The 23,188-nt window shown below is 42.7% G+C and overlaps 2 protein-coding genes across 6 annotated transcripts in view; one reads left to right on the top strand and one right to left on the bottom strand.

Annotated features, from left to right (window-relative positions):
- ANKMY2 (ankyrin repeat and MYND domain containing 2) overlaps positions 1-11,477 on the bottom strand; it is a 28,576-nt gene extending 17,099 nt beyond the window's left edge. Inside the window, exons 1-2 of the mRNA XM_090046847.1 lie at positions 11,327-11,477; positions 7,578-7,642 (exon numbers count right to left, since the gene is read on the bottom strand). Coding sequence (XP_089902973.1) covers positions 7,578-7,642; positions 11,327-11,471 — 210 coding nt within the window. The 5' untranslated portion in view covers positions 11,472-11,477. The remainder of the gene's footprint in view (positions 1-7,577; positions 7,643-11,326) is intronic.
- Positions 11,478-11,527: 50 nt separating this feature from the next.
- The window catches only part of BZW2 (basic leucine zipper and W2 domains 2), an 86,264-nt gene continuing 74,603 nt past the window's right edge, over positions 11,528-23,188 (top strand). For 2 of the 5 annotated variants that reach the window (XM_090046849.1, XM_090046850.1), the window contains exon 1: positions 11,552-11,685. The gene's annotated coding sequence lies outside the window, so the exon portion shown is untranslated. Of the gene's footprint in view, positions 11,686-11,814; positions 11,837-23,188 lie in introns of those variants that run through there. The other 3 variants (XM_090046851.1, XM_090046848.1, XM_090046852.1) reach the window with 3 other exon arrangements.

The raw sequence follows: 23,188 nt of genomic DNA, 5'->3' as shown, positions 1-23,188 counted from the left end.
CCACCATACACTTCAAACAGATGACCTTCAGTCCCCTCCCCCCCACACACACACACACCAATGTGGACGCTTTTACAAAGCTGAAAAGTAAATCTTAAAAGAGCTAAGTGGTTAATCTGCACAGAAATATATATTAATAAATAATGAAGTGTGTGCACTTTCTTCCTGCTCAAGAAATCTGTGTTTGGACCACTGCATTTCCTATTCTAATCCTAACCTTTCAAATTCACAACAGAGATAAAAGGAATAGGCTAACCACTAGAATCTTCTGAGGAAGCCATAGGAGTTTTGCATCACTCTACATGGAAGCTGAAAGTCAAGGGACTTGTCTAGATGCAGTGTGTTATATACATGAGAGGAAGATGACATTTGGATTACTGACTTGAAATAGATTAAATTAGCAAATAGCTTATTAAGCAAATGAACTAAACAAACTCCTTTGTTTTCCTGATATGGAACTCATTATGATAGAACAAGTACTCTAGAAACTACTAAACTGTATTATTCTCAGCAAAGACTATTATCCAAATCTCTTGATTCCTACTATTTCCTGTTGTTAAAAATGAACACTTCTTAATCTTAACTCTCACAGTATTGTAGGCATTCCCTATAGGCTTAATTCTGCAGTGGGACTACAAAGTGGTGCCTCTGAGATCAACCCAGAACTTTACAGAATTGGACCCTCTACCAGCTGAGAGTGCTTAGCATAAGTGTTTCCTAAATGGCATAGTTAGCCGAAACAGCTCCTGGTTCCTTTCTCCCCAACCTTTCCCCTCCATAATCATTGGTGTTGAAACCACAACTAGAGCAGATGGCTTCTCAAAGAGCCTCAAGGCACAACTGGCCCTCTGCAGTTTTGGAGAAAGCTGTGTGGTTATTCCAATGTACATCAGAGATTAAATCAACCTTGGCCTGCAGGCTCCCAGGCTTTAGGAAAGCACATGAACTATCTTTGTGACTCATTTACTCTCCTCAACTTGGATCCCTTAGTGAGCACAGTCCAACTAAAATGTGAAGTACTCATTCCTCTAGAGATATTATAAAGCCTCTTCTGCGCGACTTTTACTATGGCAAAAGGGACGCAACTTTGTAAGCTATCACCACTGCTGATAGCTTAAGCAAGGGCTGTCCAACAAAGGGTTAGCATGCATGGCCACCACTGCTCTTTCCCAACATGGCCACTACTGCTCTCTTCCTCCCACCACTGCTCCTATCACAGCCAGGTTCTTCAAGCTCCCCCACCCTCCTCTGGCTTCTACTTCTACTTCACCTTCCTCTACTTCTAATAGAGTGGAGGAGTGGGAAGCAGTACAGGTGCCCACACTGTGCACAGGGCAGGGGAAGGGGTTGGGGTGGTTGTGCTGCATATGAGAAATGCAGGAGCTGGGCTGTCCACAGTGCTGGTGGACACATGCTTGGGAGGGGAGGGGGAAACTGGGTTACCTATGTAGCATGCATGGCTAAGAACGGGGTGGGAGCTAGGCTCTGTGCAATATGCATGGCTGGGAAGGGGGGAGCCAGGCTGCCCATGCTGTGCATGTGGTGGGGAGGGTATATGCTAGGCTACCTCTGGGGCAGGAACCCGATGGTAAGCATCCCTCAGTCTGCACCTGCACCTGATATGACCCTTGAAACTGCAGCTCGCATGGCATGTGGCCCCCAGCTGCCTGGAATTTGGACAGTCCTGGCTTAAGCCCACATCCCCATAGGACAGTAGTGACTTATACTCAGTGCAGAAGATAAAATTGCCTCCGCATCCTGCAACTGCACCACGGCTGCTTATTCAGGGTGCTGACAGTTACGTGGGGGGAAAAAAAGCACTTTACCAGAAGCAGCAATGCATTACCTTCACCTTGCTCTGTAGCGTCTATAAGATTGGGAGCTTCAGTTGGACTTCTTGGTGTTTTTATCTAATAGCTGATTCAATCAGCTATTAGATAGAAGAGTCAAAAAAGCCCCACTAAAGCGACTGATCTACAGAGATGTTGAGAAAGCTGGGTTCAGCTAACTTGATGCCTCTTCTAGACATATGCTGGGCTCTATGTGGGAATATGCCAGATTTAAAAGTGCCACTTTTTGCCTCCCATGTCCGCAAGCAACCAAAATCTTAAGCCCTTGTTTGGCCTGAAGGGCTTGGTCGTTAGTTGACACAATACTTAGGGACTAAGGCAAGCAGCAATGGAAGAGAAATGAAACATGGTCAATGCCACAAGCAGTAGCAGAGAGCTCATTTATGAAGAGATCAAATACACTTGCTGTCCAAATAGTCTATATAAATTAATATTTAATATAAATTAATTTACATTCAATTGGGAAAACTATCTGCTCATCTGAAGCTATCTTCAGCTAGATGAATTTTCCAACTGGATTCTAAAAATACCTCTAACTGACCTTTAATAGCAGTGCTAGTTGTCTGGTATAATTTCTTGAATAAAATACCATCAACCTTAAGAAAGTTTTTGTCATATTGCATGTAATAGTTTGAATGCTTGCAATAAATACCCATTAACCAGTTTAGAAAAAAAGGCAAGGTTCATCTTTTTATCTAGGGTCATTGCTTGTTTTTGCCTACATGATGAATGTCTTGATTCTGAATTTTATCTTTAGAGGCCTTGCAGCGAATGTGCTGAATGTCTTGGTTTTTGAATATTATCTCTAGAGGCCTTTAACAAAGTTAACTTAAAAGTGACCCTTAGGTAAACATTCCGAGAGATCGAAACCTAAGGACTTTTGGAAAGAGGTAGGCAAGAGGTCACAGTGGTGATGTGGAAAATTTCCCAAAGACCCAGGAAAGGAATCGGTTGGGTAAAAGATCCGAGCCCAAATCTGGGAGTAGCGACAGGTTTGGGTAGGAGGGGCCCAAGACGGCAACTCACCCAATAAAAACTGTAACCTACAGTCCCAATTTGGAGGTAATCTCACTTGCAGAACACCGAAGGAAGAATTGCGAGTATAGGCCAGATCAGACTGATCACCTGAACCACCCTCTCCATGCACAAGAACTCCCATTCATGCTGAAGCTGTGGAGCACCCGAGTGGGACCAAATGAAGGGGACTTGTTCCTATCACTGCTGAGACCACCCTAAAACCACAACTAAAGAATTAAAGTATATTTGGGGATTTGGTTTCTAGGAATTCTAGGATTGTAAGTATACCATAAGAAATAACCTTTACAGGTGTTACTTACAGCTGTATTTTTGTTACTTCTAATTTTTAGTGCTGATACAGGAAAACAACTTGTTTTCATACTTATACTGTGCTAGATGTCTACAATGACCTGTAATGAAAGTATAGTTATGATCTACAAAGAAACAGAGGGATCCCTTAACATATTATTTGAGATTTCTGGCTGAAGAATATTATTGTTTTTCAAACTGCACGGTGTTATAGCCAGAATGATCTCCACAATAACAGTTAAGAATATGAAAGTTTCTCCCTAGCATGGCAGAAAGTTGATATTGGACTAGCACCAGCAGACTACATGCAAGTTAATTTAGGCAAACTGGGCACTTGGCATAGATTATTGTAAACAAACACACAATAATAAAAAGGCTACTGTAGTGATTGAGGAATTTAGTTACATAATTTATGTATTACAGTGGATTGAATCCAAGAGGCCAAAATATATATGGACTGCAATCTCAGATGCATTAAAATGCTAGTCTAGTGGAAACAGCAATGCACCAACACCAGTGATATTATATTTGTAACAGGATTGCAGAGTGCTTTATAATTACGTTCAGTTTACTCTATTAACAAAGATGAAATATTTGCACTGTCCTGTGCATTCTGGACAGAAGTATCTGGACAAGATTGAGATGTACAAATGAGAACTATAACATACTATCAGCATTACTGGAGAAAATGTCCGGAGCTGGAAAGTGACATGCTTTCTCTAGAACAGTTTAGAATGGTTCCTTACTAATCTAGCATATGGAAAGAGTATGTTAACCTCCAACCTGAAGCCACAGCACAGCAATTGTTGAATGGGTTCTATATTTCCATGAGGAAGAGAGCTATGAATAACTGCTGAACAATTCTCCCCCTAATAAGCTTCTGAATGAGAAATCTCTCTCTACAATTTTATACCCGTTTCCATAAAATACTTTTCATTGACTTTTCATTGGTCTCTAATGATCTTACTGTCCTGGGTGCTGGTTATAGCTGTGTTGGCCTAAGGATATAGACAGACAAGGTTCTTTGAGTAAATGCAAGATCTTTTAGTAGACCAACTGAGTAGTTGGGAAAGTTGTTCTTTGCAAGCTTTCAGGCACAAACACCCTTCTTCAGGCATAGGGAGAGTTTACTGGTGTGTGTGCGCTCTTCTGTGTGGAACAGAAGCCACTATGCAAAATACAGGTCTGTGAAAATGCAACTTCATGGCAATGGAGATCAGAGGGGACACGAGACAGAACAACAGTTGCGAAACAGGTAGGTGGGAGGGGAAGGGGAAAATGTTGACCTGGTGGTAGAAGGTAGCTGGTAAAATATAGAGTGGCTACGTGGGGTTACTGGATGGCAGGCAAGTTATAATGTGCGGTAAATCCAATGTCTAAATTGAGTTTATTATTTTTTGTATCCAGTAGATTTATGAAGTGAAGTTCATATGCTCAACTATGAAAGGAGCTTTGTAAATTCCCTTTGAGGATTAGAACTGAGAGACTGGAGAGAGAATGGCTGTTTTGTGAGAAGCATACACCCACAAGTAATTGCATATTTTGTACAAAAAAATCCCCATAAATCACACACCATTAGTTATGACATACCATCCTCCCCTGGAACCTGTAATGGAAAATCCTCAAACAACTGCAACCCATACTAGAAGAAGACCCAATTCTTAAAGCGATCTTCCAGAATTACCTTCAAACAAGCACCAAATTTCACTAACCTCATCACCAGAAGCAAAATTCCTATGGCCCAAAGCACACTGAATGGATCCACAGCATGCCAGGACAAGAAAAACCTACCAATACATCTCCACCATTCCCACAATAACTACACCTCATAACAGAACCTTCAGTATTCCTGAATTTTACACCTGCACCTCCAGAAATGTAATACATCTCATCCAGTGCCCCAAATGCCCAGATGGAAAATATGCAGGAGAAACCAAACAAGCGTGTACCAGAACGCACACCAAAAATCTATTAAAGACAAATATACACAATGACCTGTAGGTGCATACTTCTCAGAAGACAATCACTCTCTCTCTATTCTAATCCTCAAAGGGAATTTACAAAGCACCTTTCACAGATGAGCCTATGAGCTTTACTTAATAAATCTAATTTAGCCATCTCTAAATTAGTGGACCAATACACAGTTATAATCTCCCTTGAATGTAACGTTTTAGCAGTTGTATTTAACCGCATTTAATTGCCAAAATATGAGAGATGGTAAGAGTTGCGTTCAGCTTGGTTAAGTATCAGTACATTAATGTAAAATATATTACACGGATCTTTATTTTGGGAATAGATTCAGAATATTCAGTTTAATGCAATTATAAAGTTCAAGAAATTCAAAACAAGTTTAAATGATTAAAGGGCAAAAATATAACACTTAAACAACCTTGTCTCCTTTTCTGTGCCACCAGTGGGAGGCAGAAGAATTTTTTTTCCCAAAAGTCAGTTTTACCTTATCTGTACCAGATTAAGATACCTTAATAAAATTATATCACATTGTATGGTAGCACTAACTGGCAAATGTAGACATAAAATGTACCAGCAAACAACTAAAAAACACTAATAACACTACCCAAAAAAAGAATGATCCAAGTGAAGAAACTAATCCCTGGCCTCCAGCCTAGTTATGCTCCCATTTCAGCATTTAGAGCAGCTGATCCTGCCCCCATCCCCAAGTTTCTGAATATGATCCATATTTAGATACTAACATAAATAATAAAATTACTAGTGATAGGAGAAAACACCAGAGGAGGATTAATTTAGTTTGTTAAAAATCATATCTTATTCTTTTAGATCTATATAATGGATTAATTCAAATATCTGATGTTTTATAATACCTTTATTAATTTATAAACTCAAAATATTATTTTAGAGATATCTGACAAATTTCAGTTTCTTTTCATACTATAAATAACCAAAGATAATAGACTGCATTCCTAAACTATCCTTATAATTTTTTTTAATCAAAATCAAGTGCTACGCATCACTTCCTAAAAAGAATATAATAATCCCTTCACATAAGTCCTTCACCCTTATATCATCATATGCAGTTCCAGATGTGTTTAGTGGGTTTAATTTTAATGGACTGTGAAACTAGGCAAAGTGTACATACACATTGCTAACACTATTACAAAAAATACCATGCCTTCACAACATTAATTCTACTCAGTTGCTACAGATTTTCCAGAAATGTGTGTCATGGTTCTCTGTAGTTTTCCAGTGTAGATGCATTTAAAGAGAAGTTGCATCTATGCTGTATCTTAGTCCTAATAATAAAGATTATTTTAATGGTTTGTTAAAAAGGTTTGCCAAAAATCTCAGCCTTAATTCAATCATGTGAAATATCTAATATAATAAATGGTACACAGATATTCCAAAAATAACTACAAATGAACACTTTGGGTCTAACCATATGGATAAGCATTTAGGGAACCTAACCATAAATTCTGAAGAATCACAGGGACACAAACACCCTTCTTAAAGGGCATTACATGTTTGTATTTTTTCTTGAGAAAACTAAGCTGCGAATACCATTATGCACAACTGTGTTGAGAAGATGCCGGTTCTTATAATACTCTCTTTCTGTACATATATTGTTGAAATTGTAGTTTTGCAACTGTGATTTGTAGTTAAAGAGTAGTTTGATTGTTCTTTAAAACATTGATTTCCACAGGTGACAGGAACAGTGCGATACTCTGAACAAAACTTATTGGCTTGGTGGAACTGCATAATATTAATAAATGAGATGAATATAATAAAAAGAGTGATAATTAAAGGTTTGGTTTCATTTGATCTATTTATATCAAAATTGTATTCCATAAGATTAAAACAGTATATTCTTCATCAGTTATATTTACATAAAAGTCCTACCCCAGAGTCTTCTGAACCTCAGCTAACACTCCTTTCCACCTTTCCTGCACTTCTGAGCTAATCAATGTCACTCTCTCCAATTATGCTTTCTGTGCAGCAAAGTTCGGTTGTTTTGATAGTACAAGTTTGTCCAATGATACTGCATCTACTTGAAAAGCTGTGGGTAACTGCAATAGCATAACTTCAAAAATTAAAATGTGGGTGACTGAACACTACTACAAACTGCCAATTAAAAGTCATTTTTGAGCCTCCATGTGCTATCTTCTTGGTTGACAGAACTCAAGCAGAAAGTGTGAGCAAACACATACTGTTATGTAAGCTTGATGACAGCAAACATGAAAATTCTGAAAGACTGAAATATTGTGCAAAAGCTTACAGGTTGGAAAGCTATTTAGAAGCCTGCTGTTTCCCTAGGTTCTAAATAATAAAGCTATGAATGCCCAGAAAACCTGAGCCTTCTGAACAGCTTGCAAACCAACAACTCCTTTTTGATAGATCCAGGAAGATACTTTAAAAGATTTATTGTACCTCATCCAAGCAATTGACACGGACATTCTTGCTACCCAACAGCCTTCCAGCTTCTTCTGTATTTCCTTTAAAAAAAAAAAAAAAAAAGGAAAAAATGGTGTTCCATTAAAAGTAAAGGAGAGAAGAGTTAGAAATTAAGAATCAAGCATTTCAATCAAGAAAATTAAGAGCTTACTTTTTTTCTCTTCTGTTTAACTATTATTTTACAACACCTAGCCCCCCTCCCCCCAACAAGAATATGCCAAAACCCACATCCATAGAAAAAGGGTTTTGATGGCAGTTTTTCCATTAGCTATTCCACAAGCCCCATTCACATTAACAAGGTGGAGAAACAGGTTGCTTTGTTTCACTTCACCTCCTGGAGGCATTCATTCTATTACAGCAATTTTTGTGACCTTCTCTGATACCTGATATGACTGGAGGAAGAAATCATGATTTTTGCTCTTTATTTTAATGTTTCTAACATACTCTTTAATATTTTTCTCATATTTGTATCAATGTGTTAGGATGATTTTCTGAGACTATTATTAAAATGGATTGTATTGACACATCTTTTCTCTCGATCATAATTTTTCGTATATGTTTATATTATACATCAATTTGAATGCATCTATTATAGCTAAACTTACTACTGATGAAGACAGTACAGTGCCCAAACAGTACTCAAAAAGTCCCAAACTACATACATATGCAAGCTATATTAATGTGATTAAGTAATGTGTTACTTTAAAAATGTAAATCCTTAACATTTAAAAAACACCTGTTCTGCATCTGACAGTCATAGCAGCTGCTGTGAGGTCTAACTCCAGTGTCACTTGTGAATCAATGATAGTGTTAAACAATAATAAACTATGTTGGCCTTGATTTCTGGTGGAACTTGTTTCAAAGTCAAATTAGCTGGGGTATTCTGACCTTATATACAGCTTTGCGTATGTTCTTTCACAGCATCTGATTAAGTTACCTGGAGCTCATGAAAGCTTATGCTATAGACTAACTAAATCAGAGAAATATAAGGTGCAAGTTTATCCTACCTTCTTTATTATAGGGCCAGGTCAGAAGTTAATGGATGTGGTAGCTCTACTAGAATTTTTGCGACCAAAAAAAACCCCCATGATATTGCCATTCATAATGAAAATCAAGTATATGACACAGAATAATTAAAGAAGACAGGCCTGCCATCAGCACTTCTGCTCCTGGAACACTGGTTTGGCCTTGTACACTTACAATCCAAAGTGCAGCCAGTTTTCTGTCAACTGTATGCACGTTGATAAAGCGAGTACTTGAATACATTTATGACCTTACCTAAAAAATCCTTTTAGTTGAACTACAATGTGACCATCTGTTTCAAAGCCCACTGAAACCAATGGAAAGACTCCCAAGGACTTTTTCAATGGGCTTTGGATCCAGACATATCTGAACAGTAAATAATGTTACAGGGAAAATGGAAGAGCAAAAAAAATAGGAAGATGGGCCATGAACACTCTCTCCTATGAAGTAGTGCGCCAAACAAAAAAAAAGTTATACAACCCCAGTTTGAAAGGTACTAAGATCTGACCAAGAAAGAGACACAGAAATGTATGTAAGTGTTCTCTAAGCAATATTTCAGTATAACAGTAGTTGTGACTGTTTGATTCCTTTTCCTCCTCCCCACAAAAGCATGACAAGTAATAAGAATTTGTTTTAATAATCATCTATGCATTTTTCCCAGTAAATATGATTTTTTAAATGGTGAATCTGTAAATATTTAATGTACTTCATATGATGAGTGCAAAGAAGGGCTCTAGTTTATTCATTCAGATCCCAAACTAACATAAGAACAAAAGAAAGGCTACGTACTAGGTCAGACCATGGGTCCAGCTAATCCAGTACCAATGGCACTCCCACCACCACCTCAGCAGGCTTGGGAATACTAAGCCAATCTGCTTCTGAACAGCTAATAAACTGCCACCAGCTCATGCTCTGCACACTCTACCATGTCTTACCAAACAACAAGTGGCAGGACACCCTTGGCAAGGGTCCCTGGTGGACCAACCTGTACTCCATCCACCTTGATCTCATAAGTTACCAGAGACCTCAGTTAGAGGCTCCTGCATAGAGCAGTCTCCACCAGCATGTACTTTGCAGACATCTGACACCTGTCCCTTCTGCCAGCACATGGAGATCCTGGCACACACCTATGTTAAATGCACCAGATAACAGCCCCTTCACCACCTCCTTAGAAACCTTCTCCTGAGGTTCTCACTGTCTTCTCCCCACAACTTTCCTTTTATGCACTTCCAATCTGTGGCCCCACTAAGTCCCACGACTTCCTGGTCAACCTCCTCCTGGCTCTGGCCAGGGGAAGCCAGACAACTATAGAGCTATTTTCCTGCCCCTCTTCCATGCACTTCTCTGGGCAGAGTTTCACCAGGCAGCATCCACATGCTCCTTGGACTTAGTCAAGGGGCAAAGGGTATTGGCCAGCAAGCTCTGCTCCATGTCCGCTCCTCAAGTCATCAGTAACTTTGATCCACACTCCCATGCCTGCTTCCTCTTCTTTTTGTCCCAAGAAACATGCTATGTTTCCCACCACACATGGCATAACAAATACGCCTAGTTCTCACACCAGGGCAGCGTGCATGGTGATAGGAAGGGTGAACAGATCCTGTACAGAACCTGGATCCCTCCCTACTGCTGCCCAGAGCCTTGCTGCACACTGGGTCCCGTGCTGACAGCTGGGTCCCTTGTCACTGCAGGCAGGTGTTGGACTGGCCCCTGAAGGCTCCCTCTGTGCCTAGCCAGCCCCTCCCTGCAGTGTGCTGGGTGCCGAGTTATTCCCAACTGCTGCCCGGTCAATTCACAATTCCTCCAAGCAACTTGCATGGGTCCTGGCTGGCCTGTGCCAGGTTGCTCCAAGCTGCCTGGCCAGAAGCGTGCTGAGGCACGCATTGGCCAGGCTCCTTGCATGCAGCTGCAAATGACCTGCCAGGCACTGTCCCCACAGCCTGACAGATACGTGCGGAGTAACCCACCGGCCAAGCAGCAGCTCAGAGCAGCCTGAGGTCCTTTTTTTTTTTTTCCTGGAACATGTTTCATATTCCAGGTTAAATTAGCCAAATAAGTTCCAAATCCAACAGACTGAGCAACACTCTATCAGTCATATGCTTTATGTGGCGCTACAACCGGCAAGCATCCTTCACCTCTGACTTCTCAGCCTGGGCCATTGGCAGGCATCCAACGTGCAGGCCCAAGCTTGGGGTTCAGATGCCCCTGAGTCACACTCGACCTTAACCACAGGAGCAAGCTAGGAAGGAGTCCCCCATTTCCACCAAGCAGGTGGGTAGCCAAGATCCTCCCACTGAGAGCTGGCCAGTGCAAAGCTAATTACAAGACTCAGGGGGCACCCTCCACCACACAACACCACTCAAATCCATCTCCATTTGGGCAACAAACCTTGATTTCAGCCTGAGAGAGAATGGCCTGGGGTCACCCAGGAACTGGGGAGGGCGCCCCGCCCTCCTTGCTGCAGGCAGTTCACCCTCGCTTCCAAGACGAGCCTATGCTTCCCCCACGGGGTGGGGGGGAATACACCACCTCATCTTGGAAGCGAGTAAAGCCAGAGAAAGGTCGCTGCTCGGCGCCATGGCGAGAACGAGAGAAAACCGGCGTTACACCCGCCCCGCCCACGGGCCCCGCAACGGAAGCTTCGGTTGTTGCCTTCCTGGAGCCAGGCCCAGACCCTGCTCCTTTCCCCGCCTGTAGCTCCTCACCCTGAGCGATGAGGGCCAGTAACCGCCACTCCTCGGCGCGCAGCTCGCCCCTCCTGGCCAGCGCCATGGCAGCCCCGCAGCGCCGCGCTCCCGGCAGCCCCCGCGCGCCCCGCCCCTGAACGCGCGGGTGGAGGGGGCAAACCATCTCCCCTCAGCGCCGCTGTAGTGGGGCGGGGCGGAGGGTGTCCCGGTGATCACTGCTCTTGTGCGCCCGCGCGGGAGGGAAGGACCCAGCGGGTTGGGAGCCCCACCCCCGGTGCGGGGCGCGGTGGGGCGGCGCCGAGCGTCCTTCTGGTTCCATTGTCTGCTGCCGCCGCCGTTGCTGCTGGTGTGTTGTACGGCGGAGCCTCTCCGCACGGGTGAGCGGCGGCCCCGGCCCGGGCCGAGCCGAGGGCGCCCCGTGGGACGGCGCAGGGTAGAAACGTGCCGAGGCTTCCCCCGCGGGAGTCCGGGGCCGGTCGCCGCGCGCCTGTTAGCAGCCGCTGCCCCAGCGGAGCCCCCGCGCTCCAGGCAGGAGACGCCGCGTTATCCGCCCTCGCGCTCTTGGGGATCGCGGCTCTTGGCTCGGCTTCCTGAGGGGAGGATGAGCCTGGGTCCTTCTCCCCAGAAGGGTTTCACCCCGTAGCCCGAGCCTCCTCGCCGCTCCTTAGTCGAGGCTGGGCACTTCATGCATGCTGTTAGGTACCGGGTAGTCGGTTGTAGCCGCGCTGGTGTGAGGACATGGGCAGGCAAGGGTCTTTGGGTAGATGGGATCTCTTGTAGTAGCCGGTCTAATAAAAGAGATCCCATCTACCCAGAGACCTTCGCCTGGTATTATTTACATTTTTGTTAGTAAATGTCCATTTCTGATGAAATTGTAACTTTTTAGCATGCCAGGCTCATTGCTAACAACTGTGAGTTGTGTAAAAATGAGCTTGGAAGAAGGAACCGGGAATAATGCACCAACTTCAGCCTCATCTTACTTACAGACTTCGGTTCTTACTAATTATTCCAGTGCTCATGTTTGACAGACTCAAATTCAACTTTTAGATCATTTTTAAAGCGAGAGTTCACTAAAAAAAAAAAAAATTGTTTTTCCAGTGCAAGACCACTTGTTACCATTTTAATCGCGCACGTGTGTACATGTGTGCTTGTGTGTTTAACCCATGTTCTGTGTCTGAAGTGTGAATTGCCTTATTAATTCTCTAAATCAGCTTAGTTTGTACATCTATGATTAATAAATGCCCTAGTAGTTGAATGCCAGCTTCTCTGATGGTTGTAAAATACATGTGTTTGCCAATTTTTTGCCTGGTAATTTATTTCTCAGTTGCCTATTTCTTATCTTTCACTTAATTACCCATAGTTCTCTAAGTATTAATATTTGGATGGTAGTGCTTTGCCATTTTCTTTTCTCTCTTGTAGTTCGGCCAAAAAAAATCATATTTGCTTGATAAACGTTCTCAAACTGTTGATATTGCTAAGTGTTTTATTTGCAGAGGGAAGGCTGATCAGCTGTCTGGTTGTGTGTGTGTAACAGTTTCCATTATAATGAATTCTCATGACATGACTTTTTCCTTCGAGATGATTTCATGTCATGACTTCAGTCTCTGTAACTATTTTTGATATTCAGCAAAGGTAATACTTGCCACATTTTGTTCCTTTGTCCTACCCTTCTCCCAAATGTATCTTTGCTATGACAGTGCTGACACAAATCACTCTAGCAAGAAATGAAATGATTTGCACAGGGGTATGCAGGAAGCCTGGGGTAGAACAGAGTTAAACTTGCATCTCTTCAGTCATGAAGTAATCTTTACATACCACATTATCCTTCCTTTTTATTAAAGAATTTATTTCTAGTCTCTTGTTTCTTAATTATTGCAATTTTGCATGCAAACATGCCTACGTGTCTGTAGTGGTCTTTTTGTCTGACTCTATATTGTTTGGATTTTGAATAATTGTTTTAGTATAAAAAATTCCCCAAATCATCTGTGTTGTTTATTTATAAATAGTAATACTTTAAGAGATGATGTCTGTATACTCCCTCTGTCCAGTTTTTATTTTAAGCCCTGGTCCTGATAGGATAGGTTTTGTTGTAATGCTTATTTCACAAATGTCTCCTGTTAGATGTCTTATAACGTGTGTGTGTGTGGTCTTTTTCTAATGCATTTAATACATACAATTGCACCAAATATTCACTGTTATCAGGAGCTCTAGATACTCAAGGCAATAGCATAGATTCCATGAACTGGATGTTACAAACCGTAGCTCCGTGAATGCAATACAAAACATAGCTTGACATCAGTCAGGCTCCTTTACAAGACATGTTTAACTCATGAGTTTTATTTTTAATTGGTAACTAACAAAATGTGCATATTAAAACAGTTGAATTTAACTAGTGAGATTTTTGACTGTGCCTGTAAACTTGGGTGGATGTAGGATTCCTGAATGTGGGGTACAGCATACTGCCCCTCAGACTACAGGGGGTGGGGAATAGAGGGGTAAGGTATGTCTTAGGCCAGTGGGTGAGAGGCAGGGAGCAGATGCACAAGGAGGGGGATCTGCCACTGTTGCCACGGTCCCTGTCTGACCTGGGCAGAGGAAGCCCTTGAGCCTCTCCTGCCTTGCTCCAGCCGGGGCAGTTGGGAGCAGCGGTGCCAGGCTCACCCTGGAAAAGTGGTGGTAGTGCACTGTTTCCTCTTTCTGGTGCCTGTTCCCTGCCTGCCCTTTTCCCCTCTAGTTGTCTCTTGCTGGTCTTTGCACCTTTCTTACCTTGAGCTGCTTTAATTGTTTGTTTGTCACTGAGGTAACTTGGATGCTTGCCTAAACTTTTAGTAGAGTTGTCCAGACTGTTCTCCTGGTTGCAGCACTACGCAGTAATTCCACAACCTTTCAGATAGGACCTTGTCCTAATTTGCCTCATGCTGGATATGGTAGGCATTGGTAAGCAGATTTACATTGATATCCCCCCTGTCCCTGCCCCAATCCTGTGAACTTGTTTCCAGCTGGAATGAATAGAGCGACTTGCTTAGCATGGGGAGAAAGGGTCAAAACAGTAGCATCCAGTCTCCAGACAAGGATGAGGATCTTCCTCAAGCTGACTGTTGTATAAATCAAGTTCATTCAAATTTGAGGTATCTGCATGATGATAACATGTTCTCAGATTAGAATATGATGGGTTTTTGTTGACTGATACCTTATACTTTGAATGAGATACTGTTTGCAATTGTCCTATGTGCTTTTTCAAACTCCCATTGCAACTGCACGTCAAACAGTATTTCTGCTTTTTTTTCAAACCATCCACCATACTGTGTCAGTAGTGCTAATGTTCCAGAATACAAATTTGATTATCAAAATACACCCTTTTTGAAGACTAAGGGAAGAAGAAAATAAACGTGCCTAATTATGTACAATTCTACCAGAAAACAGGTGGAATTTTCAAGGAGTTAGCACATTAATCCATGACTTGAAAGAACTACAGTCAGGATTGTGTTTTGTTACAGACTTCCTATGTGATCTTGGGTGAAGGAAATGCCTAAATATATGGAGAGTTTGGGTTGACCTTAGTTGCCTTGTGTTTCAATTCCCCATTTGCAAAGTGGGGATTTGGTAGTATCATATTTTAGTTTCCTCTGGTTCCACTATTGTACCCAGTGATCAAATGTATAACATAGGAAAATATTACTTCTTATTCTGCAGGGTGATTTAATGTTTTTTCTTCTTACAGTGTAAATGACACATGTTATATGATAGTTGATCAGATAAATTTATTTAAAAACACAATTTATTATGAAGGTCCTTTGTTCTGGAAGGTTAGTATTATAGATAAGTTGCTTCCTTAGCCCTGTTAAGTAACATCTTAATCAATTTCATGAATATAGACGCTTCAGTTTTCTACTAGTTGAATAGAATAATAGCATTTTAGTAGTCTATGGATGCAGGACAGGAAAGATGTACATGTAATGAATGAGTCTGTACAAGGCAGCCTGCTAAGCAACTCTGTAAAAATATGTTGGTTTTTTTTCCCTATTTAAATTCTAGTAAGTTGGTAACTTTCAATCTTCTATAGTAGTGCAGGAGCATCAAACGTGGCCCATGATGTTGTTCTGTGCACCCCTCCATAACACCCTGGTTGAGAATTGCAAGACTGAAACTGTAGGAATATAAAGAAAATAATCCTAAGAATAAATGTGATTCATCCCTGTACAAACCTAAGTACGGTCACATGACAACCTTAAGAATTTATTCTGATCCTCTGCACAAGATTGTGCTTAACATACAGTGATTTAAAGTCTTAAACTTCCAGAACTAGAAATATGATGGAAAAATAGGACTCTTACTTAAACGGCCAACGTGATCACAAGCTACTGGAGTGTTGGCAATACTTGCTCAGTTGTCCAGGAGTAGACTTCCTGATTTCAGGGTTATTGTACCTTTTTTCATTGGCTGACAAACAGTGCAGATGATTGTCTATAAACACTATTGAACTGGGCTGCAGTAGCTGCTGCTGCTGGACATGGCCCCATGCTCTGTGGTGGTGTATTAGCAACACGTTGTGCTGATTATGTCTTGTGGAACTTGTGAAGAAGCTGGTCTCATGGTACTAAATGGTGGTCTGGGAGCTGCTGGGTGGATAGTACCAGGCATGTTCTGGAAAGGATGAGGTCTGGAACCCTGAGCAGTCCAGTGAGGACTTGGTCTGAGTTGAGCAAGTTGGCTAGTAGGGTAGTATGCAGCATGGTTCTGGGTCTGTGGGATAGCTGCCATGAAATAACCTGAAAGAGGTGCTGGTTGGTAGGGGTTGATTACAGGATTGGGTACTGCTCTTAGACTTGCCTTCTCTGCATATACTGGTTGGTGAGATGAGCCTGTTGCTCAACATAAAGAGGAATGCCAGGCTCATCTCACCAACCAGTATATAACTTAATTACTGAATTTTGGTGTGTGAGTTTGATTCCACTGATTTCATTCGAACCAGGGATGAGCAAAATTAAGCATATGAATGTGCATAAACATGATCTACGGAGAACATTATGTATGAGACTGCCATGTACAGAGCGATTCTGTTACTAAAATAAATTTACCTTTGAGGTGGCCTTTATTTTTAAGGCTAGAATCATAGAAAATTAGGGTTGGAAGGGACCTCAGGAAGTCATCTAGTTCATCCCCCTGCTCAAAGCAGGGCCATCCTCAACTAGATCATCCCAGCCAGATCTTAAAAATGTCCAAGAATCCACCACCTCTCTGGATAACCTGTTCCAGTGTTTTTACTACCCTCCTAGTGATAAAATTCTTCCTAATATCTAACCTAAATTTCCCTTGCTGCAACTTGAGATGGTTGCTCCTTGTTCTGTCATCTGCCACAACTGAGAACAGTCCAGCTCCACCTGGGGCACTCCCCTTGATACTGGCTGTCAACTAGACATTGAGCCATTGATTACTAACCTCTGAGCCCAGTGCTCCAGCCAGTTTTTGGTCTGCCTTCAAGTCTGTTCATCTAGCCCTTGCTTCCTTAGTGTGCCTGCAAGAATGTGGTGGGAGACCATATCAAAAGCCTTGTTGAAATCGAGGTATACTACATCCACTAGTCTCCCCTTGCCAACAGAGCCAGTCATCTCATCATAGAAGGCAATCAATCAGGTTGGTCAGGCATGACTTACCCTTAGTGAATCCATGCTGACTGCTCCTACTCACCTTTTCCTCCTCCTCCAAGTGCTTAGAAATGGATTCCTTGAGGGATCTGCTCCATGTTTTTTTTCTGGGAACTGAGGTGAGGCTGACTGGTTTGCAGTTCCCTAGATCCTCCTTTTTCCCCCCTCTCAAAGATGGGCACTATATTTGCCCTTTTGCAATCAACTGGAACTAATGCTTGCTACAGATTTCAAAACTAATGGTCACTGGCTCTGCAGTCACATCAGCCAACTCCCTCAATGCCCTTGGGTCCCATCAGGCCCCATAGACTTGTACACATCCAGCTTTTCTAAACAGTCCCTAATCTGTTCTTTCACCACTGTTGGCTGATCATTTCCTCCCCCAAACCATGCTGCCTGGTGTAGCAGTCTAGGAGCTGACCTGCCCTGTGAAGACAGGTGAAAAGGGCATTGAATACTTCAGCCTTTTCTGCATCCTCTGTCACTAGGTTGCCTCCCCGTTCAATATGGGTTTTCTCAGTTGCTTTCCTGAATTTCCATTCTGCAGCCAGACTTAAGGCTCCCCTCATTTATACTTTGCTAAAGGTAGGAAACTGTCATATTTGACCCCACAAATAAAAGTAATACATGTCAGGTATCATTACATTTAATTTCAGTGTTTTTCAGTTATCTACTGAAGTGTGAGAGAGGTAATACACCTTTTTCATATAAAACCTTTTTTGTCAATGATGATTTCTTCCCTTAATTTTTTGTAGTTGTCTTTTTTTGATACTCTAGAAATAAGTTACCCTTCCAAAAGCACCTAAAATAACTATCTACATTACCAAGAGATAACAGTGCTTCTCCTTAGAGTGAAAAGCTTGTGGAGTACAATACTATTCTCTGATCCTTAAATCCTCCTAAATTTGTTTGATCATACAGGTGAATGAAAATAACTCTAATCCTGCAATAAATCTGGAATTAGGAGTTACTGATGCATTTTTCCATAGGCAAAAGGAAAGTAAATCAGCAGAAGGCTAGGCTAGATGAAGTGTGTGAGGGGGACTCTCATGTAGATTGTTGCAATTTTCTACTCAGATTTGAAGTCCTGCACAAGATAGGGCTTTATACAGAACTGGTAGTACAAAGTTACTGTGTGGGGAAAAGCCTTTCTGCAAGGTTTAATACTATATATTACTGTTACTTATTAAGAAACAAAAAATCTCTAGAATACAGGAAAGTTCTCTTATAAAGTGAATTAGCAGTTATTTTTACATGATAGAAATTTTGAGTCTAATGCGGTATTTGTTTTTGTGCTTCATAGAGCCTTTGCACCTGGAAATTCCATTTTAGAAAGGGTTGGAGTGTTGTTGGACCATCACGCTTGCAGGAAATCAGGCTTTTTATTTTTATTCTTGCTGGTATTTTTATTGGGCCGCAAGTTGCCAGACAAAGGGTGCTTAGGGCATTTTTACACATGCTCCAGGAAGCACGGGGAGGGTGCTTTAAATAGTGAGCTGCACCAATTAAAAGTGCCCAAGTGTCACATGTATCAGTGTCCTTGTGCTGAAAAATGGTGGCGGAGCACTTTGAACTAAAGCTCATCAAACAACCTTTAGTTTAAAGCACCCCACTGCCATTTTTCAGTGCAGGGTCACTGATGCATGTGATGCTACAGTTTGTTGGAGCGCATTAATTCCCATGCTACAGCAGACTCGATTAACCAAGTCTACTCTGGCACACTGGATTTTTGACACATCGCACCAGGTTCCCTGCACGTGTATAGGAGCCCTTAGTGCTCAAAAGTTTTCTATTTAATATCTCTCCCAGCTATGCAGTTGGTTCAATAAAAACACTTCCCTCGTATTTAGAAATGGCAGTAATAGAATAAATTGCTTGCATATTTTATACGTGGACATAGTTCAGAATTCTCTAGGCAAAAATAGGTCCCTGGCACTATTATCTCTGTCAGGTGCTGGAGCAGGTGTGGGCAAAATACAGCCCACGGGCGGAATCCAGCCCGCAAGGCCATTCTATCCAGCCTGTGGGGCCCCTAATATTTTTTTGAAAATTAAAATTCATCTGTCCTTGGTTCCTATCAAAAATGACAGTAACCAAGGTCAGTAGGACCCAGAGGAATCCTTGGTGGCCTCCTGCAACAGCAGGGCTCTCTGGGCCCTGGCCCCGCAGCCTGGGACCATGTGGCTGTCCTGGCACAGGAAGCTCAGGTAGAAGGGGGGTGGGGGGAGGGCTCATGGAAAAGCAGCCCTTCCCTTGTCCTGTGGCCTGTGCTTCCTGCTGCAGCTGCTCACAGCCCACGCAGGGCTGTCCTGAGTAGGCACAGGTAGCCCCACGCTGGCTGCGAGTGGCTGCAGTGCTGGGCACTGCACAGGGCAGGGAGGGGCCACTTTTCCCCTGCACTTGGCAGCATCTTGTAACCTGGCCCCGCACAGCCCCGATGGCAGCCGCTGCGGCCCCTTTGCTTGCCATGCTGGGCAGTGTTTGCTGCTGCTGCCTGCCCAGAGTTTGCGCTGCGGTGAGGTTGCCACCACTGCCTCTGTGCTGCCCTGCGTGCGAGCTCTGGGCAGGCAGCAGCAGCAGCAAACACTGCTTGGCACAGCAAGCGGTGGGGGCCACAGCTGCCGCCGCCATGCACAGCCCTAATGGGCAAGCCCGGAGCCAGCGTGGGGCCCAGGGTGGCAGCAGGGCCATGTTACAAGCTGGTGCTGAGTGCGCCTGCTTAGGACAGCCCTGCATGGGCTGTGAGTGGCTGCAGCAGGGAGTGCCTGCCACGGGGCAGGGAAGGGGCCGCTTTTTCCCATGCTCTGCACCAGCTCCTTCCCTGCTGGCAAGCAGGGGGTCGGGGCTGGGCGCTGCCCCCTGCCTGTACCATGGGGTGGGGGGCACTGGGAGTGAGTGGGCGCAGAAGCCCGCACTGGTGTCCCAGAGCAGGGCGGCAGGGGTACAGAGTCCTGGTCAGCAGGGGCTCCATGGAGCTGGGCTAGATCCCCCTTCTCCCTGCTGGTGCAGCCCAGCCTGGCTCTACAGACCCCTGCCAGCCTGCACCCTGCTCTGGGCCCCACTGGTGCTGGCCCTGGGACACTGGTCCCAAGATGGTGATCAAGGGGTAGGGCTACCCATGTGGCCTTCGCAGTTTGCTAACACTGGGTAAGTGGCCCTCCGCCCGAAATAATTGCCTGCCCTTGTGCTGGAGTCCCGGATATACAGGTGCATTCTAATTATTGCTTAGTCATGCTTACAGATAGTTATTTTTATCTCCAAGCAGGCTGTTAGGGTGGATTATCTCTGGTTAGAGAGAATTAAGATTAAGGGATAGAGAGGTCATGTAGAGAAAACAGTCTGGGTCAGAGAAGTCACGTAGAGTATTCTTCAGGGAATGGCAAAGATAATGAGTATGGTAGGCCTTATTTTGGTGGTTTTAGTTACCAAACAAGATAAACTCTGGGAACAAAGCAAGAATGGATTACATAAACTAGCTGCTCTTGGAGCAGAGCAAGAGCTACACCTGATTTGGCTCATTTCTTTTTATAAATGTTTCCTCACTCTTCCTGGCAGCTTTACTGTTGAGAATATATCTTTTTCCAAACAGGTTTCTCTCTCTCTTTGTCTTTCAGGGTTACACTGTTCAAAAACCCTTCCTTAACTGCTGCAAATAGAGAAGCTTCAATTTCTTTAAAGAATTAAAACCATGTACAATGGGGGGGGGGAGGTTAGTTTTTCTTACTTGTACCACACTGCAAGGGAATAATTTGTGAAATCTCTCCAGATTTTGCCTTTATTAATCTGGTTTTCTGAATGTGGTACGTGAAATTTTAGAAACTAGTGTATCAGCTGATGCAGCGTGAAATTGAGCAATGACAAGGTTTTATTCATTTTCCCAGTTTTTCCCGATTGATGGTGCTCTGTTTGTTTGGACTGTGGTTTTTATCTTCTGTAATATGTGGTCCTTTCAGTATGCCTTGTTTTGTGCAATCTCCTAGTTTAGAGTAATGAACAAGCTGCCTGAAGGACAAAGAAATGCTAAATAGGGCCTTTTGAGAGCTACACATTTCAGAAATACTAGGTCTTTGGCATAAGCAAGATTCTTTGCTAGGTTGGAATTTTAAAATGCCACTTCTAAAAGTTGATGTTAATATGATGACCTCAGAAACAATGATACAGTAGAACTGTTAATGCTTTCTGAGGCCTATGGTTTGGATGATCCTGGCTTTCTGAAAAAGACTTATGAACTGATTGACAGAGTACATCTCAAAATTGAGATCAATAATTGGCAATTTGTATTGTTCCTTGCTGTAAGTTACTTTTCCATTGCTTTCTTCTTCATTCTATAGATTCATGCCAGACACGTCCATCCATGGCTGCTGTTTCGTTGCCTTACTTTAAGTGAACCTGGGTTCACTTATGACAGATGTCTGCTTAAATTCCAGTTAATATTTAGAAATAGTGTCACAGTTAGGAAATGAAATGCATTCCTACACCTCCTAGGGTAGGAGTTTAATTCATAACTCATCTCAGAAGCATTTAAAAACATAGCCATACCATTGCCTTCCCTAGGTGGCTGAACATTCAGAATTGTTCCTGTGAAAGCCTGGGTAGATGCTGTGCCCCTTCCAATCACATCAGTGTAGTAATGATGTGGATTTTCTCTCTCCCAAACTGATGTTCTGTCCATTCACTCTAATACTCACTTTGGAGATAAAACAGCTTGCAGCCCACAAACAAGTGCAACATATCTCTTTGAAACTGCTTTATTTCCTTCTTTATCTGCAGCCTTTTCAGTGCTAGCTGTTGCTGAAAGGAACTTAGTGTGGATGGGACCTGGTTGCTGTTGTTTTATTTTCTTGCTCCCCTTTGAGGATGTTCCTGAGATCTCCCAAGTCTCCACTACTCTGTTCCAGACTCTGTCTCCCTCAACCTCTGGTAGCAGTCGTTCTAAGCAATCTTCTAAACTCCCCTTCCAATTCCAAAATGTAATTATTTTTCTGGTGCTCAGAGTATCAGTAGATGAACTAAGTATCTTTTTGTTAGCACTTGAGTTTTTAGCTTCCTGTCTTTCTGCAAAACTCTATTAGCTGGTTTCCCTCCCTTCTCTCCTCCCTGCCCCCACAGTTGCTCTAGAATAATCTTCCCTAACTTTTACTCTTCTTTCCCTTTTAAATAATGCGACACATATATTATCTTTTGCTTTTTTCCTACTGCAGTACTTGCTATCGTTAGTTAAAATTGTCAACTGTCACAATTATAATGCAACTGCAACATGTGCCACTTGTTTGTATTACTGTGGTGCTTGGCAGATGCTGTCAGCTTTGGCCATTTTCAAGGGGCCTAGGCCAGGCTGCAAGAGTGTGGCTAAGCAGAAAGTCCCAAAACTTTTTTCTGAGTGACTGTAGTTTGAACCTTTGCAGATGTAACAATGTAACAACTAGTTAAGCCAGTAAAATAAAGGAAGCTATCAGCATAACTGTCTAACTCACTAATGAGATTACAGTTAAACAAAGCACAAGGCCTGAAAGGAGACATAAGGGAAGACCATACATTAAATAATCCAGATATACTATATAATAGCTTTATCTTAAAATATTTGTAGTGGTGATTGATGTAACCAAATGTATTAGACGTTATTTTGCTACAATAGATATATTTTGGTAAGATGCTTAGAAAATCTGTAAAAACAATACAGCTTTGTTGGAGAAGACCATAAACTAAGGTAAAGAAGAAACAGGCCAGTGTTGAACAAGAGGGAAGAAAAGGGGATAAAAAACCCTCTGTAACAGGGTACGTGGCTCATGGTCTACAGCCCAGCTGCAGGTGGTTAGAAGGGGATAGCCTGCCTGCCTAGGAGGACTAGACCAGCTGACAGGGATGATTGGCTGGCCGTAGAAGTCAAAAGCTCCCATGGAGGGGAGTCGAAGGATATGGAAGACTGCAGTTCTGTGGAGGCAGCTTAGAGCTGGAATTGCCTTCTCAGGGTCTGGGAAGGACCACAGAGTTTGATTTAACTGTTTATTGCTTATGCATTTGTTTGTTTTATGGTTTATGTTGCTTCCTGTGGGGACATGTTTGGCCCAGGGAAAATAAAACTGTTCTGTGAAAAGTACCAAGCCACTATACCTTCCCTTTTATTTTTCCAAAGATGTAAATCCCAACTAATTGACACCTTCCAAGTCCACAAGAGAACTGGTTCAGTCCAGGTCCAAAAGTTTCAGAGAAGCAAAGAAATGTAAATGAAATTGAT

Source organism: Crocodylus siamensis, chromosome 5, assembly GCF_052110815.1.
Source record: "Crocodylus siamensis isolate JL-2025a chromosome 5, ASM5211081v1, whole genome shotgun sequence".
NCBI lineage: Eukaryota > Metazoa > Chordata > Crocodylia > Crocodylidae > Crocodylus > Crocodylus siamensis.
Note: the sequence above shows the minus strand (reverse complement) of the source record. Positions and strands in the feature narration are given on the sequence as shown.